We start from the raw sequence: 22,169 nt of genomic DNA on the forward strand, positions 1-22,169 counted from the left end.
CCTCTATCCTTTGTAAACAGAAGAGTCTGGAAGGTTCGTCATGACCAATCACTTAGTTTTTATTAGGCTTGTGTACACAGATGATGCCTAAACCAGCTTCTGACCTGGGCCTTGTTTCTGGGTCAGAGAGTTGGCTGCCTGGTTTGTTGGTGGTGGTGGTGGTGGTTTTGTGCCTCAGTGGAGCATTCATCGTTCCAGATTTTTAATACTGGGCTTTCCAGACAAGAGACCGGTTGAAGTCTTCATTTCGTGGGCTTGTCTGGAGGTTGTCTGTTTCCCCTGTCCTGAGTCTGTCCTGAGAGAAGGTAAGTGGTAATTCCAGCTACAGCACACTCAACGGGCTGCCATCACTGAAGTCTTAGCTCATAGCCTCCTGTGACTAGATGTGTTGTGGTTTTCCTGCCTCCAGCCTCACCTGCTCTAAGTATACTTTGTGAATTTAAAGAAAGGCTTGTGACATCATAGAATGTCAGATGTGATGGAACACATGCATGTAAATATTATAAAAAAAATCTCAGGTTATACCCTTTACTGAGAACCACTCTCAGCCTCAAGAAATACTTTCTTTGATGAAAAAAATGGGAATATAATATCCATCTCTTTCTTCTTCTCTCACCCTCACTTTTGGTATCATTTGGATGGATGGAGACTGCAGGGCTCGAGTATAATTACCTTATAAATAATTAATAAGGTACTACTATTATTACTTAAAAAAATCCCATTTTGGAATGAGCCTCTTGATAGTAGCTAAGTTTAATTTAGCCAAATAACTGTTCTGCATTCGCTAATGTGGCCCATTATTTTTAGGCTCCGAGATATTTCCAGCTGTCCTAAGACAGTGGTGATCCATCACTGTTTCCGGGGGCCGTGTGACATATCTGGGCTTATTACTTTCTGGTGGTAGTAGGACTAAAGTGAGGTCAGTACTGTACTCTCCAAGTGTCCATAGTAGACCCTGTGTAGTTCAATTCAGTGCTATCTGCTCTTTATAGAGTTCATGATCTAAGTAAATTCCTTTTTAAAAAATTATTTTTTAAATTTATTCTTAAATTTAAAAAAATTGAAATATAGTCAGTTTACAATGTGTTAATTTCTAGTGTACAGCACAATGCCCCAGTCATGCATACACATACATATATTCGTTTTCATATTCTTTTTCATTGAAGGTTATTACAAGATATTGAATATAGTTCCCTGTGCCATACAGAAGAAATTTGTTTTTTTACCTTTTTTTTTAAAATGCTTTCGATATGAAGTGAAAATGCCACACATAGTTGGTATACACTTCACTATGTAAATAGGCTATGTAATTAGCTCTAGCTGACTATAATATACACACGTTTAAAGAAAACCTACCCAAATTAACTGTGGTTATTTCTGAGTGAAGATTTATGAAAACCGTAACACATATATATATTTTTCTATGTATATTTCTGTAGCTTCTAAAATAGGCATCTATAATTTTTACAACCAGAAAAAAAAAAAGAGTTGGTTAAAACAAAATGTGTGTCTTTTTGAGACCTTTGCCCTGATGTCACAATTCTGAGACATTTCTTCCGCCCACAGGTGGATTTCAATTTGATGACCTGGCTCCCAGTATGTCAGAGACAATTAACTGCAAATGCAATCCTTGAAGCTTTATTACGTCTATTCTGGCATCTGTGGGTCACAGCAGGGAAACTGATACTTAGGTAATTAGAGGGCACCTAATATTCTGATCCCAAGCACTTTATAAGACTCATTACACTGTAAGCAAGCATCTACATGACATAAATCCAGCCAGAAGATGCAAAATCTAAACAAATAACAGAGGTTTGCAATTTTTCTCAGAAGTATCTTAAGTATTTATGGAGATAATAAACCCCTATACTAAAAAAATACCAAGTTCTGCCTCTGTGTTGCCCATGCATTCAAAACCCTAAGCCCTAGAGGTAGCATGCGCTAATGTGGTTTGCAGCCACAGAATAGTAACTTGGTTCAGATTAATACGTCATCCATTCCTTAAAGTTTGCGTCACTTACATGGTCTTCTTAACCATTTTGAATAGTCTTTTTTGGGGGGTGACTCTAGGTATCCTGGTTTTTGAAAGCCAATGCCCCTTTCTGGAAGAGTTGGAAATATTGCTACCATTTCTAGGTCTAAATTTATCCTGCAGTGTACATATTTCACCACTAGATGTTGGTCTTGTCGTTTTGAAAGCTGTGTTGTTTTGCCCTTCTGAAATAATAAGGACACTTTTTAAGATAAAGAAAACGTCTTCTTCAAAAGATCCAACAACCTGACTGGTTCTTAATAAATAGTGTAGACAGTTGTATAAAAATTAATCCAACAGTTTCAAGAGCCGAGCCTTTTCTGTCTAGTACTTCCTAAAGCGGTGTTTGTTATCTTTCATTCAGAGTTTGGTTCATAAGTTACTTGGATGACCTGTGGGGTTAAGAGATTCTAAGCCTCTGATTCCAAAATCTTACTGACTTGACGGTTTGCCCAGAAGCTAAGACCTCCTAATTTAGCAGCATGGGGTTTGCAATGAGTTAACTGGCTCTTAAGTTATTTGAATTAAATTATTCTCACTTAGTTCATTTAATAAGCCTTTTGAATTTTTTTCCTGCTTCCTTTCAGCAAACAAGTTGAGCAACAGCAAAACGAAGTGAACTGTAAGATGAATCTGTCTCTTGCTTCTTTACTGGCCTGAATATTTAGTCCATGAGGACAAAGCTTGTGCAATTACATCTATATAGCTCCAGGAAAACTTAGCAAGCTGGAGGAAAGCTGGGGAAATTTAGCAGTCCAGTTTAGAAGGGAGCATCAGTTAATCATCAATTTCAGTTTGTTTAAAAAATGATAGGCAAGTTTATAGCTTGGAAACTAACTGATATCTTATAACCAAAGTAAGAAATACTTTAGAGAATTAGTCCTGTAAAACAAGAATCAGATGCTACATTAAGGAGAGAGAACAAGAGCTCTTAGAATAGGCAAATGCACCTAAATACAGTGGGGGAGGGTATAGCTCAAGTGGTAGAGCACATGCTTAGCATGCATTGATAGTCCTGGGTTCAATCCCCAGTACCTCCTCCAAATATAAATAAACCCAACTACCTCCCCCTCATAAAAAAAGAAACAAAAAAGAAAAATAAATAAACACAGATAAATTAGTAGAAATGTTGGAAGATGTATTTTTCATGAAATCTATATACCCAGGAAAGGTATCAATGAAGCAGGAGGGCAAACAGAGATACTTTTCAACATTTGAGGACAAATTTTAGAAAAACAAATTTTAAATAAAGAAAGAGGGAAACATGTGACCCAGGAATGGTTGCAGACCAGGACTGAAAATCTCCGGACATCTCAGGAGGTTAGGGTGCAACTGCCCGGGAGAGCGGTCATTTCAGACAGGAGCAGGAGGGCGGAGCACTCCAGGCTCTGAGATGCAAGAAGAATTCCTTATCCGAGGTGGTAGGCTGAGAAGACGGGACAGACTGAGGATATGGTAAAGACCGAGGAAAAATGAATAAAAGAAGTTAGAAACACCAAAGAAAACAAACAAAAAAGATGTTGAAGAAAGGAAACATCATCATAGCATAGCTCTGGCTTCTGCAATGAAGAATATTTGTGCGATTATAGTAACATAAATGCCACAGATTGGTTTTTGACTTTTGAGATCAACATAGACAGAGTATAGAAAACTATTTTTGGTTAATATAGAACATACTATAAAAGTCTGCAGTCCTAACCACGTAAAAGCAGGAGTGCAGATAAAGGTGGGGGGAGAGATGAGAAGCAAAGGGAAGGGAGAGGACATTAATGTTAATATTCTCGTATTCTTGAGAGTCAACCCTAAGAGTTCCCATCACAAGAAAAAGTAGGGCACTTCATCGTCTACATCTGATGAATCCGTAGAGGTTTAGATATATTATTCAAATCTACAAATGTAACCAATTGAAGAACTAAAAAGCATAATATGTCATGGGGTGGGTAAGGAATGTGCTAATAGAGACACACATCCTCATTTACATTAACAGTCCCACATTGACAATCAAGAAATAGGGGCAAAAATAAATTATTTACAGATCTGGAGGTAAATACTTCTCCAAGGAGCAGAAACATTCCAAATACTGGTGGAAATTTTCTTTTGAGAAATGCCTTTAGAACATGTGATAAATCCCATTGGTTTGAAAAGGATCATTGGTATCCCATTTTTACTTTTTTGCTTTTTGGAAATGATCAAAAGTCACTCAGAATCCCAAATAGCGAATAAAGTCAAGGATAAAACTGGATAACATTGTAAGAAAAGCATGAGGTAACTGTAATGTAGAGGTCACTGGTTTCTTTTTGTGGCTTGTAAACTGGCTCTAAATCAACAAAAAGTTTCAAGCAATGAAAAAATAGAATAAGTCTATCGCCGTTCAAAGGGATATTGGTCTGACAGCACCTCGATGTATAGTCATCTCCCTCCTTGCTTTTTCCCACTATGCTATTCAAGAATGGAAGCCCATATTTGGAAAACAGAATGTTCAATATATTCTAAGCTTAAATTGGGAATTGGGAATTTAGTTACTTCTTTGCAGTTGAGAGGTAGACAAAAGCAGCCATCTTTGTAGCTAGAAGAATGGAGTTAATTTTTAAAACATTTTATTTATCTATTATTTAATTATTTTATTACGGTGGACGGGAGGTAATTAGGTTTATTTATTTTTAGAGGAGGTGCTGGGGATGGAACCCAGGACCCCGTGTGTGGCATGCACTCTGCCACTTGAACTATACCCTCCCCCTCCAAGGACAGAGTTAACTGCCTATCAGTTTCCCCCTCATTTCCCTAAATGCACAGTAATCAGGCAGCGCTCCTCCCTAGCGTGGATAAGCTGGTGGAAAGTTCAACCTAGTCTATTGATTGAGGGCAACATATAGAAGTTAAGTAAATTCCTTCATGTAAGAGGAATCACGGCTGCGTTTCACCAACTACTTTTGGCTCTGGTCACAGAACAGATAACTGGCTTTGGAGGACCAAATCCATGACCCTGGCCTCAACGCATGAACCACGGGGGGGAAGTGGTCTGTAGGAGCCTCTGCCCAGCCCTGCACTGCCCTGTCCTGGGCTGAGCTCCATGCTGGGTCCGTTGGCTGTCCTGCCTCTTTGCCAGTGTCAAACCTCCTCCTCCTCCCTCTCTCTGAAAGTTGGATCAATCCCTACTGTCTCCACACAAAGGGAGTAAAAGCAACTAAAGAACATTCATTTATTCTTTCTGACTTGTATGTATATACTTATTGCATCTGTGGTGTTTTCTAACAGCTCTATTGAGATAAAATTTATATACGGTGAAATTCACCTGTCTAAGGTGTTCAGTTCAATGGTTTTGAGTATATTTATAGAGCTGTGCAACCATTACCACCTAATTTTAAGATATTTTGATCACCCCAGAAAGAAACCTTATGCCAATTAGCAATCACTCCTCAACCTTGCTTCCCCTCCTTCCCCAGCTCTAGGAAGCCATTCATGTATTTTCTGTCTCTACGGACTTTATTCTAAACATTTCATAAAAAATGGAATATAAAATGTGTGTTTCTTTGTGACTGGCTTCTTTCACATAATGTTTCACAGTGTTTTCAAGGTTCATCCACACTGTGGCGTGTATCAGTACTTCATTCCTTTTTAATGTTAAATAATATTTTATGGCTAAATCATATTATATCAATCCAGCTGATGGACATTTGGGTTGTTTTGGCTATTATGAATAATGCTGCTATAAACAGTCACGTGCAGATCCTTGTGTGGATGTATGTTGTCATTTCTTTAGGGTAGATTCCTTGAAGTAGAATTGCTGGGTCATATGGCAACTCTGTTTAATGTTCTGTGAAACTGCCAAACTCTTCCAAGGTAGCTGCACTATTTAACACTCCCACCAGCAATGCTTGAAGGCTCTGATTTCTCCACATCCTTGTCAACACTTATTATTGTCTGTCTTTTTTATTGTGTTCATTCTAATGGATGTGAATTGATATCTCACTGTGGTTTTGACTTGCATGTTGCTAATGATCCATGAAGTTGAACATCTTTTCATGTGCTCGTCAACCACTCATCTCCTCTTTGGGAAAATGTCTATAAAATCTTTTGCCGAAGGGAGTGTTCTTCAAACACTTTTTTGCTCACACATCCCCTCGGAGAATTTTAAAAATCTATATAACCCTTCTTTTGATTTTAAATTGATATCTAAAAATTTTCATCTTAAGTTTAAATAGTTGGTTGTTGCAAAAGATTTAATTTCCACGGTATTCTAAATATAGACATTTATAAATAGAATTAAGTTAGTTTTAAAATATATCAAATGGAATCTAAATACAATACCCACATGTTATTCATCATCATTTGTATAAAAATGCCTGAACAAGCTCCTCACCTGCCAAATTTATAGTTCCTTTTTTCTCCTTGAACTCTTTTCTCCATTTCTCTTTCTTACCTTATTTTTTCCCTAATATAATATATCTTACATTTGTAAATCTTGTGTTAGAATTCTATTGTTCTTCTCTGCAATAAAAATAGGTGTAAGAATTGTAAATTAAATATTTTATTTCATGTAATAATAAGATTCAAAGTATTATAAAGTTTTCTGGATTGAATTATGATTCCAGTGCTGTTAGTACACAATGATTTAAAACATTGCTATCTTATAAATTTGAATAGGTAATCATTAAAATAAAGAATGAACTTTAATTGGGAATGAATCTCAATAAATCCATGCATTCGTTGAATAGTACTGATGCTAGAATGAATGAATGAATAATAAAACAAATTTCTCCCTTCTTTTCAAAAACTACACACACACACGTAAAATATAAATTTGCTGAGAAATCTTGTTTACCTAAATAAGTACCAAAGTATACAAGTGTACTTACAAATATACGAGTGTACTGGAATAGAAGTTTTTGTGTTAAGTTTTATATTGCTTTATAATGTCACTCAATATTTGAAATCTTTCCAAATTTGAAGCCAAAAAGCAAATATTGACCTATTATAAAAATATTTTAATGATCTATTAGCTGATTAATTGATTAAGTATTCCTTTAATTTTGTTAAAAGCAAAGAATTGGAAAGCACCTAGCTTGCATAAAGATTTATCTCTGGATGGGTGAAGAATTTACTCACTCCATTTCTGGGGAGAATAGCCAAAGAGGCTTCACCAAGTCTTATCAAATGACTATTAATTATATCTGTTTATTTTTTACTTAGAGGCACCTTATTTAACTCATTAAACTTAGAAAGAGTTGGAACAGGAATACTTTTAATTTCAACACATGGTTACCCATTCAGCGTTAAAAGCAAAATTTTCTTATCTCCCTATGTGATCTAAGTACATTTTTATCAAAACCTTGTTGCTGCAGATTTAGCTCATTCAATTTATAGTGAAAGTGGCAAAGCAGAATTTGCACAAGTTCGCAAACAGATAGATTTTACAAAGGACTGTATGTGGCCACTGGGGACCTGGAAATAGATTCCCTTAGCACTACCAATGCCAGCGAACCCCTTGGAAAGTCCCCCAGTCCCTCCAGGGGAACATGTGACCCCACTGAAAGATGGTCATGCCTGGTTAGTGGCAGAGCTGGGTCTAGGAGCAGACAGTCACCTCGGTTCCAAATCCAGTGCTTTTCCACTCTTCAGTGTTGTTTCTCCAAATATGTGGACTTTCAGTATTATCGATGGGACAATATCACATCCAGAAAATTTTATTATCTGGAAAAGATGATACTTGATACATTTAGCTGTTATTTTTCTTTTTTGAAATAACAGCAGGCTCCACTCACCATTAAGGCGGTTACCATAGTGACACCTAGAGATTGTCCGTCCTCTCTTTAACCCCAGACTCCACGGTCTACTATTCCTTGGGTATCGAGTTCAAATTCTTAGGTTCTTTTCTTTGAAGGGAAACCATCAATACACACATTTTGGCAGGAGATAAAAAGCAACCAAAAGACTTTACAGGGAGAAAGGGAAAGAGAGAGTGAGAGGCAGGTTGATTCTATTCTAATCATTCTGGGGTTTGAATCCTAGGAGAAAAATGTAAGTGGATCTAACCCATGCTCTGTATCAATACTTAATTCTGAGAAGCATCCTCTTTCATAATCAACCCATGAAAAGTAAAAAAAAAAAAAAAATCAGAAGAGAGATAATGAATTCTATTGTGTTTGTTGAAAATCAGAAGGGAGAAAATGAATCCTATTGTCCTGGGTGAATGGGAACCAATTCAACTGATAAAATATTGACAGCTGTTCAGCTGCTTATTAGCTCTATTCTGTTGGAAAGATGAGTTTAATGCAAATAAGCAAACACATATTCCCTGAAAACTTCAATTAGTAATGCTTTCTTTCTCCCCTCAAAAATCTCATTCTGCTGGTGTTTGCTAATATTCTGTCTTGAGCTCATATCTGAACTGAGATATTAGTAGGTCTCAAGTTTTGGAATAATGCTATGCTTTTTAACTTTCATTTACAGTCACTGTAAGATGCGAGTGCTCCTTGGTCCTAGCTTATCCAATGCTTTTCGCCTTTTCAATACTTGTGAATCAGAGACTCTCAGGCTGGCAGCGGACCTGAGATGACATCTAGGGTCAAGGCCACCTCAGAGGTGGAGTGATGCCCTTCCGAACAGCTATTACCCTGTGCCTGGAGCAGTCTCCTTCATCCAGCCTTCCTCCCATCAGTACATTTAATTGTTAAGACAGAGCTGTGTGCCTTACTTAAAGTGATCTTTCTAAATTGGGGGATTCATTTTGGAAGAAAATTTTAATTTGGAGAACTTCTAAAGTAAGTATTCATCAGTGTAATGGGCAAAAACTTTTTCTGGCATAAGGGGAAAAAAAACACTTTGCAAATTGAAACATCTCAGCCCCATTCAAAAGCACATCTGTTGTTGTAATGTGATTTGGTAGTGCAGTTTATTAAATTTGTAGGAGTAAGTGATCCTGAGAGGTGCAGGGAATCTTTTTCAGTGTGCCTTTTTCCTCTTCCAGACAATGTAATAAAAGAAATTGCTAGTTAGCAATGAAGCATCGAGCCTGTATCTGGAGAGACAAGCTTCAAAGAAATTTGGTTCTTGTAAATGATTGCGGTGATGGAGGTCTATTTTTGGAGCGTGCTAATGAAGCCCAGTGTTGACTTATTTGGTGTGTGTCTGGGATGCTGTGCCTAAATGACCATTGTATAGATTACTTACTTGCATGTGATCTGGGCATTGTCAACTCTACTGCAGCCTCTTCTTGTATCAGTCTACAAATTCATACTGCAGAGGGAAAAAAGGAGTGAGAGATCCTATTTGCAGAGCACCTCTCAAGAACTTCCTTGCAGTTTGGTCATAACATGGGACGTGTGAGAATTCAGACAGACCTTGACCCAGCTGTGTGACCTTGATCAATATTCTTAAACTCTCTGAACCTCATTTTCCTCCTTAAGGAATGGAAATAGTATTTAATTCACGAGAGATCAATGACGTATATAGCTGAGTTCTTTAGGCATAGGGTGTAGGCTCAAGTCTAAACCTTAGTTTTCACATCTTTAAAATGAGGATGATTTTAGTACTCAACTCACCAGGATTTTGTGATGATTAAATGAAACTATCCAAGCAAATGACTTGGCACAGCGCCAGACACAGAGCTTTTATGACTATTATTGCGTGCAAGTATGCTTAATAAATGCAAAATGTCCTTTTCCTTATCTTCCTAAATGATGAGATTACGATTTCATTTCCCTGCTTAAGTTTGGGTACCGGGTATGTGCGTGACTACACCATTTTGTTTCTCCTCTTCCCATCTCGTACTCCATTTGGCCTTTTCCCAGGTGCTTGGCAGCTTCCTGGTGTATGTAAGACAGAGAGGCTCAGACAAGTGCCCATCAATGCACAGAATTTCTTTGGCCAAAGTTCAGGTTGGGGAAGGCATCTCGAAATAAAGCTTTGGGGTTCTTCCCTGACTTAAATACATCCTGGTCACCCCAACATTAATTGGTTGTGATTAATATGGAATTATATCCCAGTCAAGTCATACCAGGGAGGTAGAAGCCTTTGCTTTGGGCGTGAACTCCAAATCCACAGGGATATTTTGTTACAGTCCTGCCAACGTTCTGGCTTATTCTTTGACCAGCATCCTCTTCCCAGCAGCACTTACTGTCCTTTTCCACTTCCTCACTGCTCAATGCTCAAGGTCCTCCAGCTTGCACTCTTTTATTTCAAAAGGAAGTATTAACCTCATATTCAATCTTAGGTATAAAGGACTAATATCAGCTTTAACTCTTACCTCTTCTATTGCTGTTGGCTTTTTAACAGCCATTCAGGCTTAAGCGATGCAGCTTTGATTGGAGCAGTGACGTATCAAGAATCCAGTCTGAAAGCAAGAAGCAACTGGGGCTTCCCTACCTTTCTGGAAGGGCACCATGGGAGGGGAGGTGGATCTGAAAAAGGAGAGGCCTGGTGCATATGAAACTGTAAGAGTTAGAGGAAAAATTGCCAATGAATTTGATAACAGGGAACCTGGGTGATCGTCCTAACTCCATTGTTAGAGAAGATACAGTGTGGGGGTAAATCCTTAACCTATGCAGACCTCTTAGCATCCTTATCTAGAAAGTGAGGACAGTAACACCGTGGATCTGTTTCTGCCTCACAGAATGGCTGCAGGGATCCAGCAATCTGATGCATAAATGCCTGGAAAGTCTCAGCTCTCCATGTAAATATCACTGCTGTTCTCTGTGTTATGTGAAGATGCCATGAAATTTGAGCCTAGTGAGACACAGGGAAGTGAAAAACCAAGGCTCATTTCTGGGCACCAGTGCTACTGCCTTTCTAGGGATTTCTGCTCTGTTGAGAAAAAATGGTCAATGGCTGCAGTGAGGAGGGAGAGTGGGAAGGAATAATCCATTCTGCAAAAAAGATAAGGAAAACATAGGGTAAGAACTGCTAAAGAGGAAAAAGTGGGTGGAGGACTTGAGTGGAAAACATTTAAATGACCTTCCAATCCCAAGAGTCTATGAAGCACCGCACATAAAACACACCTATAATGGTATGAATTTTTTTAATTGGGAAATTGATTCATTATTGAATTTGGTATAAAATCAGACAATTTTAAAACTATTACAGCAGATTTGAACAATGGGCTGAAAGCATATATATTAAAAGTTAGATTTAATATTTAAAAAAGATTAATCTTAAAAAAATAAATAAAAGTTCTATTTTTAGGTTTTAATAAAAGCCACAGAGTAAATTAATAGCCTTAGCTTTCAAAGTTTTTTAAATTTTAATTTTATTATTTATTTATTTTATAAAAATTTATTTATTTATTAATTTAATTTATTTTTATTTATATTTTTAATTAAAAATTTAATTTAATTTTTTTTACCAATTTTTTTTAAGTCTATACAAATTCAAGAGGAGGCAGCAATGTAAGATGGCTAAAAAATTTTAATGCAATATTGGGATGGACTAATAGAAACACAGTATCTACTCATCTTTAGAATAATGATCACATGTATTTCAGAGAGCTGGGAGGATTAAATCCGATACCTGCGCAAAGCAGCTGGCATAGTAACCAGCCACAGAATGTTGACTCATTTCATTCATGTGACCCCTCCCTTTTCTCAGATCATAGCAATCATTTCTTGTACATTTCTTCTCTTCCTTGAGACATCACCTAGAATTTTGCCTTTTATTTATAACTTTTGCACCATCCTTCAAAATGTCACGTGCCTGGGATTTGTCTGCTTAGCTCTTTTTAAAAGTGATTTGTTACATATTTCTATTTGTAAATACATTTTTTATACTGGTAATTTGTTTTTATAATTGTGTATATACATGGTTTACATTTTTTTCTCTTGATGTACAATTTACATTCAATGAAACGTTTCATTCAATGAGACGCCCAAATCCTGTTACAGTGTGAGTTTTGACAAAAGCATACACTATATCATCCGAACTTCAGAAACCTTGAATAATGTCATCACCTCAGAAAGTTCCCCGGTGCCTCCTCCCAGCCATCCCTCACCTTACACTCCCTGAAGCAACCACTGTTCTGATTTTTTTTCCTATCATGGATTTTGGTTCACCTCTTCTAGAATTTCATATAAATGGAATCATACAGTATGCATCCTTTAAGACCTCTTTCACTCAGTCTCAATATACTGTTTTTGAGATTCATCCATGCTGTTGTATATATAGCTGGTCTTTTTATTGTGCTCGGGTATTTTTCAAGCCCTTGGAGACAGGGGCCGTGCTCTAACTCCCTGCGCTGCCGCACCTCCCCTGGCACTTGTACAGAACTGTGTAGGTTGTAAGTGTTCTGCCAGCATTCGGCGACTCAGTGGCTGAATGAACACAGGAGTTATTTGATAATCAGTAAGCGATTTAGACACAATCAAGTTTTGCTTTTCAAATCCAGACAGTCTCTTATACGCTCAACTTACCAAATACCAATGCTACGTATCCTGGTGCAGCAGCCTGGAGGATGCCGGGGATCCGCCCACGAGCATTTGCTGCAATCCTGCAGCAGGGAAGTGGACGCTGCCCTGGATGGGCTCCAGCCTGGCTGTCAAGGAGCCGACCCCGGGCCTTTGTCTCTTGCAGACGGAAATGCTTATCCACTGTCTTTGCAAATAGTAAATCTCACTTTCCTCCGATTGATTTATTAAACCACTGTAAAGGTCAGCAAAGAAATCTCGGTGCCCTGTGGGATGTTTTTGTGGCTAGTTGGTACCCAGATTGTAGAAGCAGCATGTATTTCCTTGCAGCCAGGAAAGCACAACTCGCCAGACAGGGTTAGTACTGTTAGTCTGCACCAACATGGCTGTGACCTGCCTGAAATGACTGCAAATTAAGCCCTTTAATGTCCCCACCGTACCCTCCTACCTCTGGGTCTGGTGACTGTGATTAAGGGCAGGGTGCTGTGGGACAGGCCTGTAGGGAGAACATACATTACCTTGGCTAGTTCTATCACCATCATTTCTGCTTGGACAGCAGCAAGTTCCTGTCATTTTGAACACTGCACGTGCTCTGCATATAAACGTGCTTTTCACTTTTAATCTATTCAGATGACATCCTCGTTTCCACTTCACTCTATGTCGTATAGAGCCGCACAGCACACCTTATGATGCATTACTTCACAACGTGATGCTGTAAAATTAGGCATATTTTGTATTACGGAGGGTAAAATTTTCTTTCAAATACATTTCCCAACAGATTGGGGGGCTGCATGTATGATGATTCCTATGGTGGGCATCATATATAAAGAAATAAACTGGTTACAAGAAGCAGAGAAGAAATATATTTGTGGCTTCCACACATTATACATTTTCTGTTGATTTTACTCATATTTCTTTCTAAAAAGGTAAAGATTGGGAGAAAGCAGGATGAACTCCAATAATGAGATGCTGGGTGCCAGTATTTTTTTCTTTCATTCTTTATAGCAATTTTCAAGGTCACTTTTCCAAAGAAAACCTATTTACAAGAGTGGAAAATGAGAGTATTTTAATTAGGAAGAAGGTAGATGTCATCACATAGTTCTTTTAAAGAGTTTAGATCAGCTAAGTTGCATTTTGATCATTCATCCCAAAAATTACAAAACACTTGTAAACAGATGTTTCGAGTAGTGTCTAGAAAGTGACATTATCAGTGACGTGTCACGTTCTACTGTGCCTTCGTTTTATTTTACATTTGGACACTTAAGAAACCTACAATAATTCTACAGTTTATTGCCACCACTAGCTGTCCAAGTAAAACACGCTTGTTGACAATTTCCTCACGGGATCAATCAGTTCGTATGGGTCTCCTCTAAACAGAGAAATTTACTGGATGCACGTTAGATTCTGCAGACTATGGCATGCAATGATCAGATCCCACAGAGACATATGGAGGCAGCAAATGCTGGTGGCTGCAGTATGTGTGGTGACTAGGGCGCTATTCAGACTGAAAACAGGTAGAGCTTAAGTTTGAAGCACCCGTGTGGGTTGGCATATTACTAAACCTCTCTGGGCCTCGGCAAGAACCATCTCATAGAGATTTTGGAATGATTAAATAATAGACGTCAAATGCCTGTCCCAGGCTAAGCATCCTTTGTGGGTTTATTTCCTTCACCCATCCTCCTATCAGCAAAACTGATGCCAACCTTGCTGACAATGATGGATCTGCCTGACGGGGATGTGAGGGGCCACCCACTGTTGTTCTGGATGAGAGCTCTTCCTGCAGCTCAGTGGTGGCAGGAGAACCTGGCTCTCTTGACCTTTGGCCTGATGCTCTCATGAGGTCTGCCTCATAAGAATTTCAGCCTAAAGCTGAGCTTTTCTAAACGGATGCCAATACAGAACTTCCTGTGTGTCAAAGGGTTTTTAGAATAATGAAATGAAAGTCACCAGGTTCTCTCCATCTGAAGCTTCTGACTTTCTTGGCACTAGAGGAGTAATTTTTTTCAGTGGTTCTAAGAGTTAAATTTTATGAGCTCATGGTAATATTAATATATTTAACTTTTGAACTAAACTACTTCACATAGTCCTTTAGGGGAATTACAGAGCTATTAGGGATAGCCAGAGTAGTAGAAAGTCTATGAATGAGTTTCATCAACATACTTGTATATTTATTTTTTAAATAATTTTTTATCTTCTAGGGGTGTGTTTTGTTGGCAGCCCTCAACCAGTTTCATGTGGGTGGAGAATACGCTTAAAGGGGAATAAATGCACGAGTGTGTAACAAGACCAAAGAGCCTTCTTCTTCTAAAAAAAATTACGGCACCACTGCCAACAACACTCATGCAGATACGGTTATGGTAAGAGAAGGAAAATCAAAATTCTTTTTTTTTTAAAAAACAGATTTTCTGAATTGCTCATTCCTCCTTTGCTTTGACACACAAAGCAAATGCTATGTGGGTATTCAGAGCAAAATGCTGGGGAGAGGAGTTCAAAAGGAGGATGACTGGACAGAATATTAAAAAAAAAAAAAGCAGCAGATACCCAGGAGAGGAAGGCTGAAGGTAGATGAGGGCTGGGTCCAGGGGCCCCCCCTAACGTAAGGCTGCAGTGGAGAATGAAGTGACCGTGCCAGGACCAACTGAACTAGACCATGGGTCTTCATTCCTAAATGTAGTAGATCTGCCCCTCTCCCCACGCCTCTTTCACCAGGCTCAGCAAAGGGGAGGAAGGTCCCTGCCTTCTCGTTCCTACCCTCCACCAGTCCAGGCTGCCTCCCTTTCCTGCTGTCCAGAGGACCACAGCAGATGCCCCACAGTTTCCTTCTCCCCGCAGCATCTCACCATCCCTGCAGCATCCACCAGCCACCTCCCTCTTTCTGAGCAGCCTGCTCCGCAGTCAAAGGCTTTGGCCAGGAGGAGCCTTGGCAAAAATGCTGATGGACTTAAGATCTCTGAGGGTGACCTGAAACTGAGGGAAGGGAGCTGGCACAGAGGAAATGAGTGCATGAATACCTAAGAGTATAGTGTAGGCAGACTCACACAGCGAGGGTGAAACTATATAGTTTATATGAGGCAGGTTAAAAGAAAAATCCATTCTGTCACTTGTCATCCACATGTGGGTAATTGGGAGCAGACAAGACTACAGCTTGCTTAGGGTCTCACCCTCCCCTCTTCCTCTCCCCAGAGAAGCCTTTCCCACTGTTGAATCACTGATCAATGAGACCAAAGCTATGTCGGCTATAAAGTCATCTGAATAAGCGTGCTACCGTATCTGCCAGGGCCGAGCAAAATCAGGACAGCCTCGGCCTGAAATTCTAGAGTGACTGAGTGTGGATGGACCTCTTGATAGATTTGAGCTACCCACGTTGATGTTAATGAACTTGCATTTATTTGAGACCATAAAGATTGTTTAGAAACCCCATGCAAGTTCTCAGCTGCATTCTTTCCCCTACCACGAAGAGGGAAAGATGTCTTAGAGTCACAAAGGACCTCAGGGGTTTAAGCCTCATCCCATCCTCCTGTCGCCGGGAGAGGACTGCGGTTCCTCCGGGAGCAACTGTGGAGTCTGCTCCAAGCACTTAGCTATTTCAGCATCACCGGGAAAGCGATCCCGGCTTCTCAGTTTGAAAACTGTCATGTTTCCCTGCGCTTGCTTCTTTCAAAAAAAAAAAAAAATCAGTACTTTGTGCATCAAATGCTACTCTTACACAAATAAAACAAAAGTTAAAAGCTTGCTTAGAAAATCGTTAGGTGTCCTGTGTACATCTCTGCGATCCCTCCCTGAAACCGGAGGACACCCTAACACAATGTGAGTGGAAATGCTTTGTAAACCGCAGGGGCCGTATTAGTGTGCATTACGGCGTGCAGTGTTTCAGGGACCTGGATGTTTCCAAAAGGAAAGCCATGGATTTCGGACTGTACCTGTTGTGTATTCATTGGAGTGAATCCGGGGCGAAGAACCACAGGGCTATGTTCTGTCCGTCCCAGAACGAGCTGTCTCGGGGCTGAGCTCTGCTCTCGGGAGACACACTTCGTGCTCGGGGCGGCGGCAGCAGCTCCCCTCTGAAAATCAGCCACCTGCGTGGCTCGTTGAAATCATCAGGTTGGGTGCTGCCCGGTGGCAAAAGAGGGAAAGGGGCTTTTAGTGTGATGGGCCAGGCGATGCCGAGCAGGGATTAAGGCTGACGAAGCAGACACAGGCAGCGTGCGACAGCCTGAAGTTCCCCTCCGCAGAGTTCGCCGCTGCCTTGGCAAGTCGGTTTCCTCCCCGGCTAGTTTCAAACTCATTCTCGGTTCTCCTCCACCTCCAGGATGCAACACGCTCCCCAGAAAGGAATGAGAAAATCTAGGAACACTGAAAGGCTGATATGAGCTGCTCTGTGTTTAGAAATGCTAAAAGCAACACTTGCAGCGCTGCAGTTTCACACGCGTGTGTGTGTGTGTGTGTGTGTGTGTGTGTGTGTAAGAAGCGCATTGGAGAAAAAGAAAAATCACCAAGAGAAAGGGCCATAAATTCAAGAAAGTGCCAGAAACGTTTAGTAAGAAATACAAAACGTTCCCCCATATATGCCGCACACATGCCACCCATTTGTATCTCCAGTGCCCCAGAGGTACAGCACTGTCACCATGAACACCAAGGGGATGACGACCCCCCGGTGGGGAAGGGGCGAGTCAGGAGGGGAGGGTGTCTCCGAGGTACAGGGATATGGAAAACTAAGGTGTCAGAAGGGAGTGAGGACCTTTTATAGGAGACACACTCAAATCTGAGTGTTAGGGGGTCAAGGAACAAGTACGATGGGGTGGGAGTAGAGAAGGAATGAGTGAGGGGGTACGGGGTCTCGGAGAAAACGGAGGGCCTCGGAGAAAAGTGCAAAGGACGAGAGCCGCAGCCTCCCCGCGGCCTGTGGCTCGCCCCCGCCTTCCTTTTGCGCAGAATCCGCCCCTTGGCTGCAGCATCGCGCTGCCCCCACCGGCCAGGCGCGCCGTGATCGATCGCAGGCTGCGTCAGAGTCCTTCTGGAGTATAAATAGGGGTGGCAGGACCGCGCCGAGCCGCACACAGCCATCCATCCCTCCCTCTCCCTCTCTCCCTCGTTCTTCTCTCTAGGCCCCCATCGCCGCCGCCGGCCTGGGGACACCGACCGCCACCATGAGTTCCTTCAGCTACGAGCCGTACTACTCGACCTCCTACAAACGGCGCTACGTGGAGACGCCCCGGGTGCACATCTCCAGCGTGCGCAGCGGCTACAGCACCGCGCGCTCCGCTTACTCCAGCTACTCGGCGCCCGTCTCCTCCTCGCTGTCCGTGCGCCGCAGCTACTCCTCCAGCTCCGGCTCCTTGATGCCCAGTCTCGAGAACCTCGACCTGAGCCAGGTCGCCGCCATCAGCAACGACCTCAAGTCCATCCGCACCCAGGAGAAGGCGCAGCTGCAGGACCTCAACGACCGATTCGCTAGCTTCATCGAGCGCGTGCACGAGCTGGAGCAGCAGAACAAGGTCCTGGAAGCTGAGCTGCTGGTGCTGCGCCAGAAGCACTCCGAGCCGTCCCGCTTCCGGGCGCTGTACGAGCAGGAGATCCGCGACCTGCGCCTGGCGGCGGAAGACGCCACCAACGAGAAGCAGGCGCTCCAGGGCGAGCGCGAGGGGCTGGAGGAGACTCTGCGCAACCTGCAGGCGCGCTACGAGGAGGAGGTGCTGAGCCGCGAGGACGCCGAGGGCCGGCTGATGGAGGCGCGCAAAGGGGCCGACGAGGCGGCTCTCGCCCGCGCCGAGCTCGAAAAGCGCATCGACAGCCTGATGGACGAAATTACCTTTCTGAAGAAGGTGCACGAAGAGGAGATCGCCGAGCTGCAGGCGCAGATCCAGTACGCCCAGATCTCCGTGGAGATGGACGTGTCCACCAAGCCCGACCTCTCCGCCGCGCTCAAGGACATCCGCGCCCAGTATGAGAAGCTGGCCGCCAAGAACATGCAGAACGCCGAAGAGTGGTTCAAGAGCCGCTTCACCGTGCTGACCGAGAGCGCCGCCAAGAACACCGATGCGGTGCGCGCCGCCAAGGACGAGGTGTCCGAGAGCCGCCGCCTGCTCAAGGCCAAGACCCTGGAGATCGAAGCGTGCCGGGGCATGAACGAAGCGCTGGAGAAGCAGCTGCAGGAGCTGGAGGACAAGCAGAACGCCGACATTAGTGCTATGCAGGTACGGCGCCGGGTGAACGGCGGGGGCGGGGCGGGGGCTGCAGGATCGAGTTAGGATGGGGGAGAGCTGAGGGCGCGCCTGGGGAGTGGAGACCGGAGATGAGGCTCCCGGAGGCCGCTGTTAGGGGGAGTGGAACTTGGCTCCTGGGAGGCTGCACGGGAGGAGGTGGGGCACTTGGAGGGCGGGGTGGGGGAGCGACAGCAGTCTGCGAAGATGTGCGCGGTGGTGCAGTTGCATCCCTGTTCCGCAGTAAAGCGGCGCAACCCTGCAGGGGGTTGGGTGGGGTGGCAGAGGGGATGGGAGCTGGGCGTGGCCTCCTGGCCTGCCTCTCTGCTGCCCTGAATTCACAGGTTGCTTTGCGGCACAGACTGGACCATGTAATTAACAAATACAGGGACGAGCTCTCATTAGTTCAGAAGGATAACTGTGACCAGCATGCTTTCTGACTAGTTTTACCACTCACTCCCTTCCCTTAGTAAGTAGACAGGAATACAGTCAAAATTGTAATAGGTAATGATGTTCGCAGTCAAACGTTTTTTTAAAGGCTTTCCATCTTTTGGAGAGGAGAAAAAAGTAATATAGATACATAGAAAATATTTTAAATAAAAATTCAAAAATTCAGTTTAGCTACTTCCTTCTCCTATAAAGAAGTGGATTTCTTGTATATAATCTGTATAGAGTTAACCAGTAAATGAGAAACAGGTTTTTAAAAAAAATCAATTTAGTTCCTTGCAAGCATTTTACGATGATCATTGCACTATATTAATGAAAGAAAACTAGGATTTTTTTCTATCAGTTTTTAAGTCGTTTTTTGATTTCATCGTATGCTCTGTGAAGCTGGATCTTTTTTTTTTTTTTTTAGGCAAGCAAAGAAGGGTGTAAAAAGAGAAAAGGCAGTTGCTAGGGGAGATTTTTATCTAAGGTGTGCACGTTTGATTTTAATTAAACCTAGGCCTTTGCAGCTATGCTGTAGTAAAATAATAGCCATAGGGATTTATGCTTGGATTTCTTTTCTTTTTTTCCCCCCGACAGGACACGATCAACAAATTAGAAAATGAACTGAGAACCACGAAGAGTGAAATGGCAAGATACCTGAAGGAATACCAAGACCTTCTGAATGTGAAGATGGCTTTGGACATTGAGATTGCAGCTTACAGGTAAGACTGGAGGGGCGAAGGGAACAGCCCTTCTGCCTTGGGAAGAACTTCAGACTTCCTTTGAGTTGAATTAGAAACCTTCAGGAATAGTCCTTTGAAAAATTGTGTTCACTTTGTGGCCTTTTCCAAGAAGACTTTAATCCTGCAATAATGTGACCTGTTCTTAGCTTCCCATTCCATTTTTAAGTCTAATAGGACTATTTTAAGGGTTTTTTTTCCCCCCTCTAGTCTCATTCACAACATCCTCAGTCATTGAGTTTTGAGAATTCCAACCCTGTTCCTACCTGCCTTTGCCTTTAATGGTGGTGTTTTGGGGAAGGTAATGAGTGGTCTGCTCAGCACAATTCCTTTGTTCATGTTTGTCAACCCCACCCTCCCCCTGCCTCCCCAGGAAACTCTTGGAAGGTGAGGAGACCCGGCTCAGTTTCACCAGCGTGGGAAGCATAACCAGCGGCTACTCCCAGAGCACCCAGGTCTTTGGCCGATCTGCCTATGGTGGTTTACAGACCAGCTCCTACTTGATGTCCGCCCGCTCCTTCCCGTCCTATTACACCAGCCACGTCCAGGAGGAGCAGATCGAGGTGGAGGAGACCATTGAGGCTGCAAAAGCTGAGGAAGCCAAGGAGGAACCTGCCTCCGAAGGAGAAGCTGAGGAGGAGAAGGAGAAGGAAGAGGCTGAGGCCGAGGCGGAGGCTGAGGCTGAGGCTGAGGCCGAGGAAGAGGAGGGCGCCCAAGAGGAAGAAGGTAGGATTGAAACAAACAAACAAACAAAAAACACTGTAAACTTCCAGTGCAGTCTGGGCGTGGTTATCTGTTAGGAGCTGGAGAAGATAAATGAGGCCTTGCTTATGCCGAGGAAGTTTCATTCATAATGAGTTCTGAATCTGAAATAGTACATTTATCTATTTCTTCAACCAGCCTTTAGTGAGCACCTCCTTTCTCAAATTGACAGTCCACCCAGAGACACGCTTCTCTGATTAGCTTGGTACATTTTGAAAATAACATAAAAAAAAATCCTTCTCCTGCTGTCTTTTTATTCCTATGATACATTTTACAGTCTATTCATTTAACTGAGCAGTTTCGTGTCCTACGAGACAAAAATGAAAACTGAACACATAACTAAAGAAAAACCGAAGTTCTGGCGGAGAGCAGAGCTCCCAGGACCTAGATGAAACCTCATTCTACTTAAATATGTGTTCAGTGGCCAGTTATTCCTGGCAAGCATTGTCTATTGCCTGTGTTTTGAGAGAGAGATGCTGAGAGGTTGGGGGCAGGTGTTCTTACGTCTGTGTTCCTCCATGAAACCTTAGCAGAAATGTTTTGACTGGACTGACCCCTGGATTTGGAGTTTGTACCTTTTCTTTTTATCTTAAAGCTGCCAAGGAGGAATCTGAGGAGGCAAAGGAGGAAGAAGAGGGAGGTGAAGGCGAAGGGGGAGAAGAAACCAAAGAAGCTGAGGAGGAGGAGAAGAAAGATGAAGGTGCTGGCGAGGAACAAGCAACCAAGAAGAAAGATTGAGCCCCACTCCTTCCCTTAATTATTCCAGGAATCATTCTCCCGAAATCAGGTCAACCCCATCACCAACCAACCAGTTGAGTTCCAGATACTATATGAATTAAGAAGTCAATATACGTCTAATTCTGAGATGACTTAGGTTGGACATTAAATGTGCTACGACTTTTCCTTCCGCAGAGTATCTGTTTGCTTGCCCAGTGGCTTTCTGGCTTGCTGCCAGCCTGTGCATGGTCCACGCTTATGAGTTCAGGATCTATGGCGATGTGAATAATTCAGATGTTTACAATACAGTAAAAAGCCCACAAGTAAATGAATTCACTAATGTTAATGTTAAACTTTGTGGAAAAAATAGTCCTTTGAACCTTTGGTGGTTAGAAATTAAAGACCTCGAATTATGTGCAATAAATAGTAAATAAAGTTACACTGAATGACATTTCTTGCTGTGGTGGTTGACTTAATTCAAGTATCTTAATGAGGGAGGGCATGGATACAAGACATATACAAGTGGACTGTGACCTCCAAATTTCTTGAAGTCAAAATTACAACAATTTCAGTGCATCCCTGCCCCCCCCGGTAATTCACAGGATGGAATTAGGTCATGACCATTCATGAAATCTCTCCCCTCAAAAGTTTTACCTCTAATAAGCCTGAGTAAATGAGTCGCTCGGGTTCTCTTTCTTTTATAAATAGCAATATACTTTGCCCCATAAGTGTATTATACAGTGTTGGGAATGGCTTTTTGGAGGCAGTTCTGAAATTTTGTGATAAATACACCTTTTATGGTAAACAGGTAACTTTAATACTAGTATAGAAATGCAAAATGGATGGGATATGAATTCACCCTATAACCACATTTAAAATATCTATTCCAAATGTC

At 42.1% G+C, this 22,169-nt stretch overlaps 1 protein-coding gene across 1 annotated transcript; it reads left to right on the plus strand.

Annotated features, from left to right (window-relative positions):
• Window positions 1-17,496: 17,496 nt before the first annotated feature.
• Window positions 17,497-21,727, plus strand: NEFL (neurofilament light chain). Its single transcript, XM_006203220.4, has 4 exons — window positions 17,497-18,620; window positions 19,653-19,777; window positions 20,169-20,521; window positions 21,153-21,727. Exons 1-4 carry the CDS (start codon window positions 17,574-17,576, stop codon window positions 21,293-21,295), a joined length of 1,668 nt encoding a protein of 555 aa, XP_006203282.1. The 5' UTR covers window positions 17,497-17,573; the 3' UTR covers window positions 21,296-21,727.
• The last annotated feature ends 442 nt before the right edge of the window (window positions 21,728-22,169 follow it).

This window comes from Vicugna pacos, chromosome 31 (assembly GCF_048564905.1).
Source record: "Vicugna pacos chromosome 31, VicPac4, whole genome shotgun sequence".
Lineage (NCBI taxonomy): Eukaryota > Metazoa > Chordata > Mammalia > Artiodactyla > Camelidae > Vicugna > Vicugna pacos.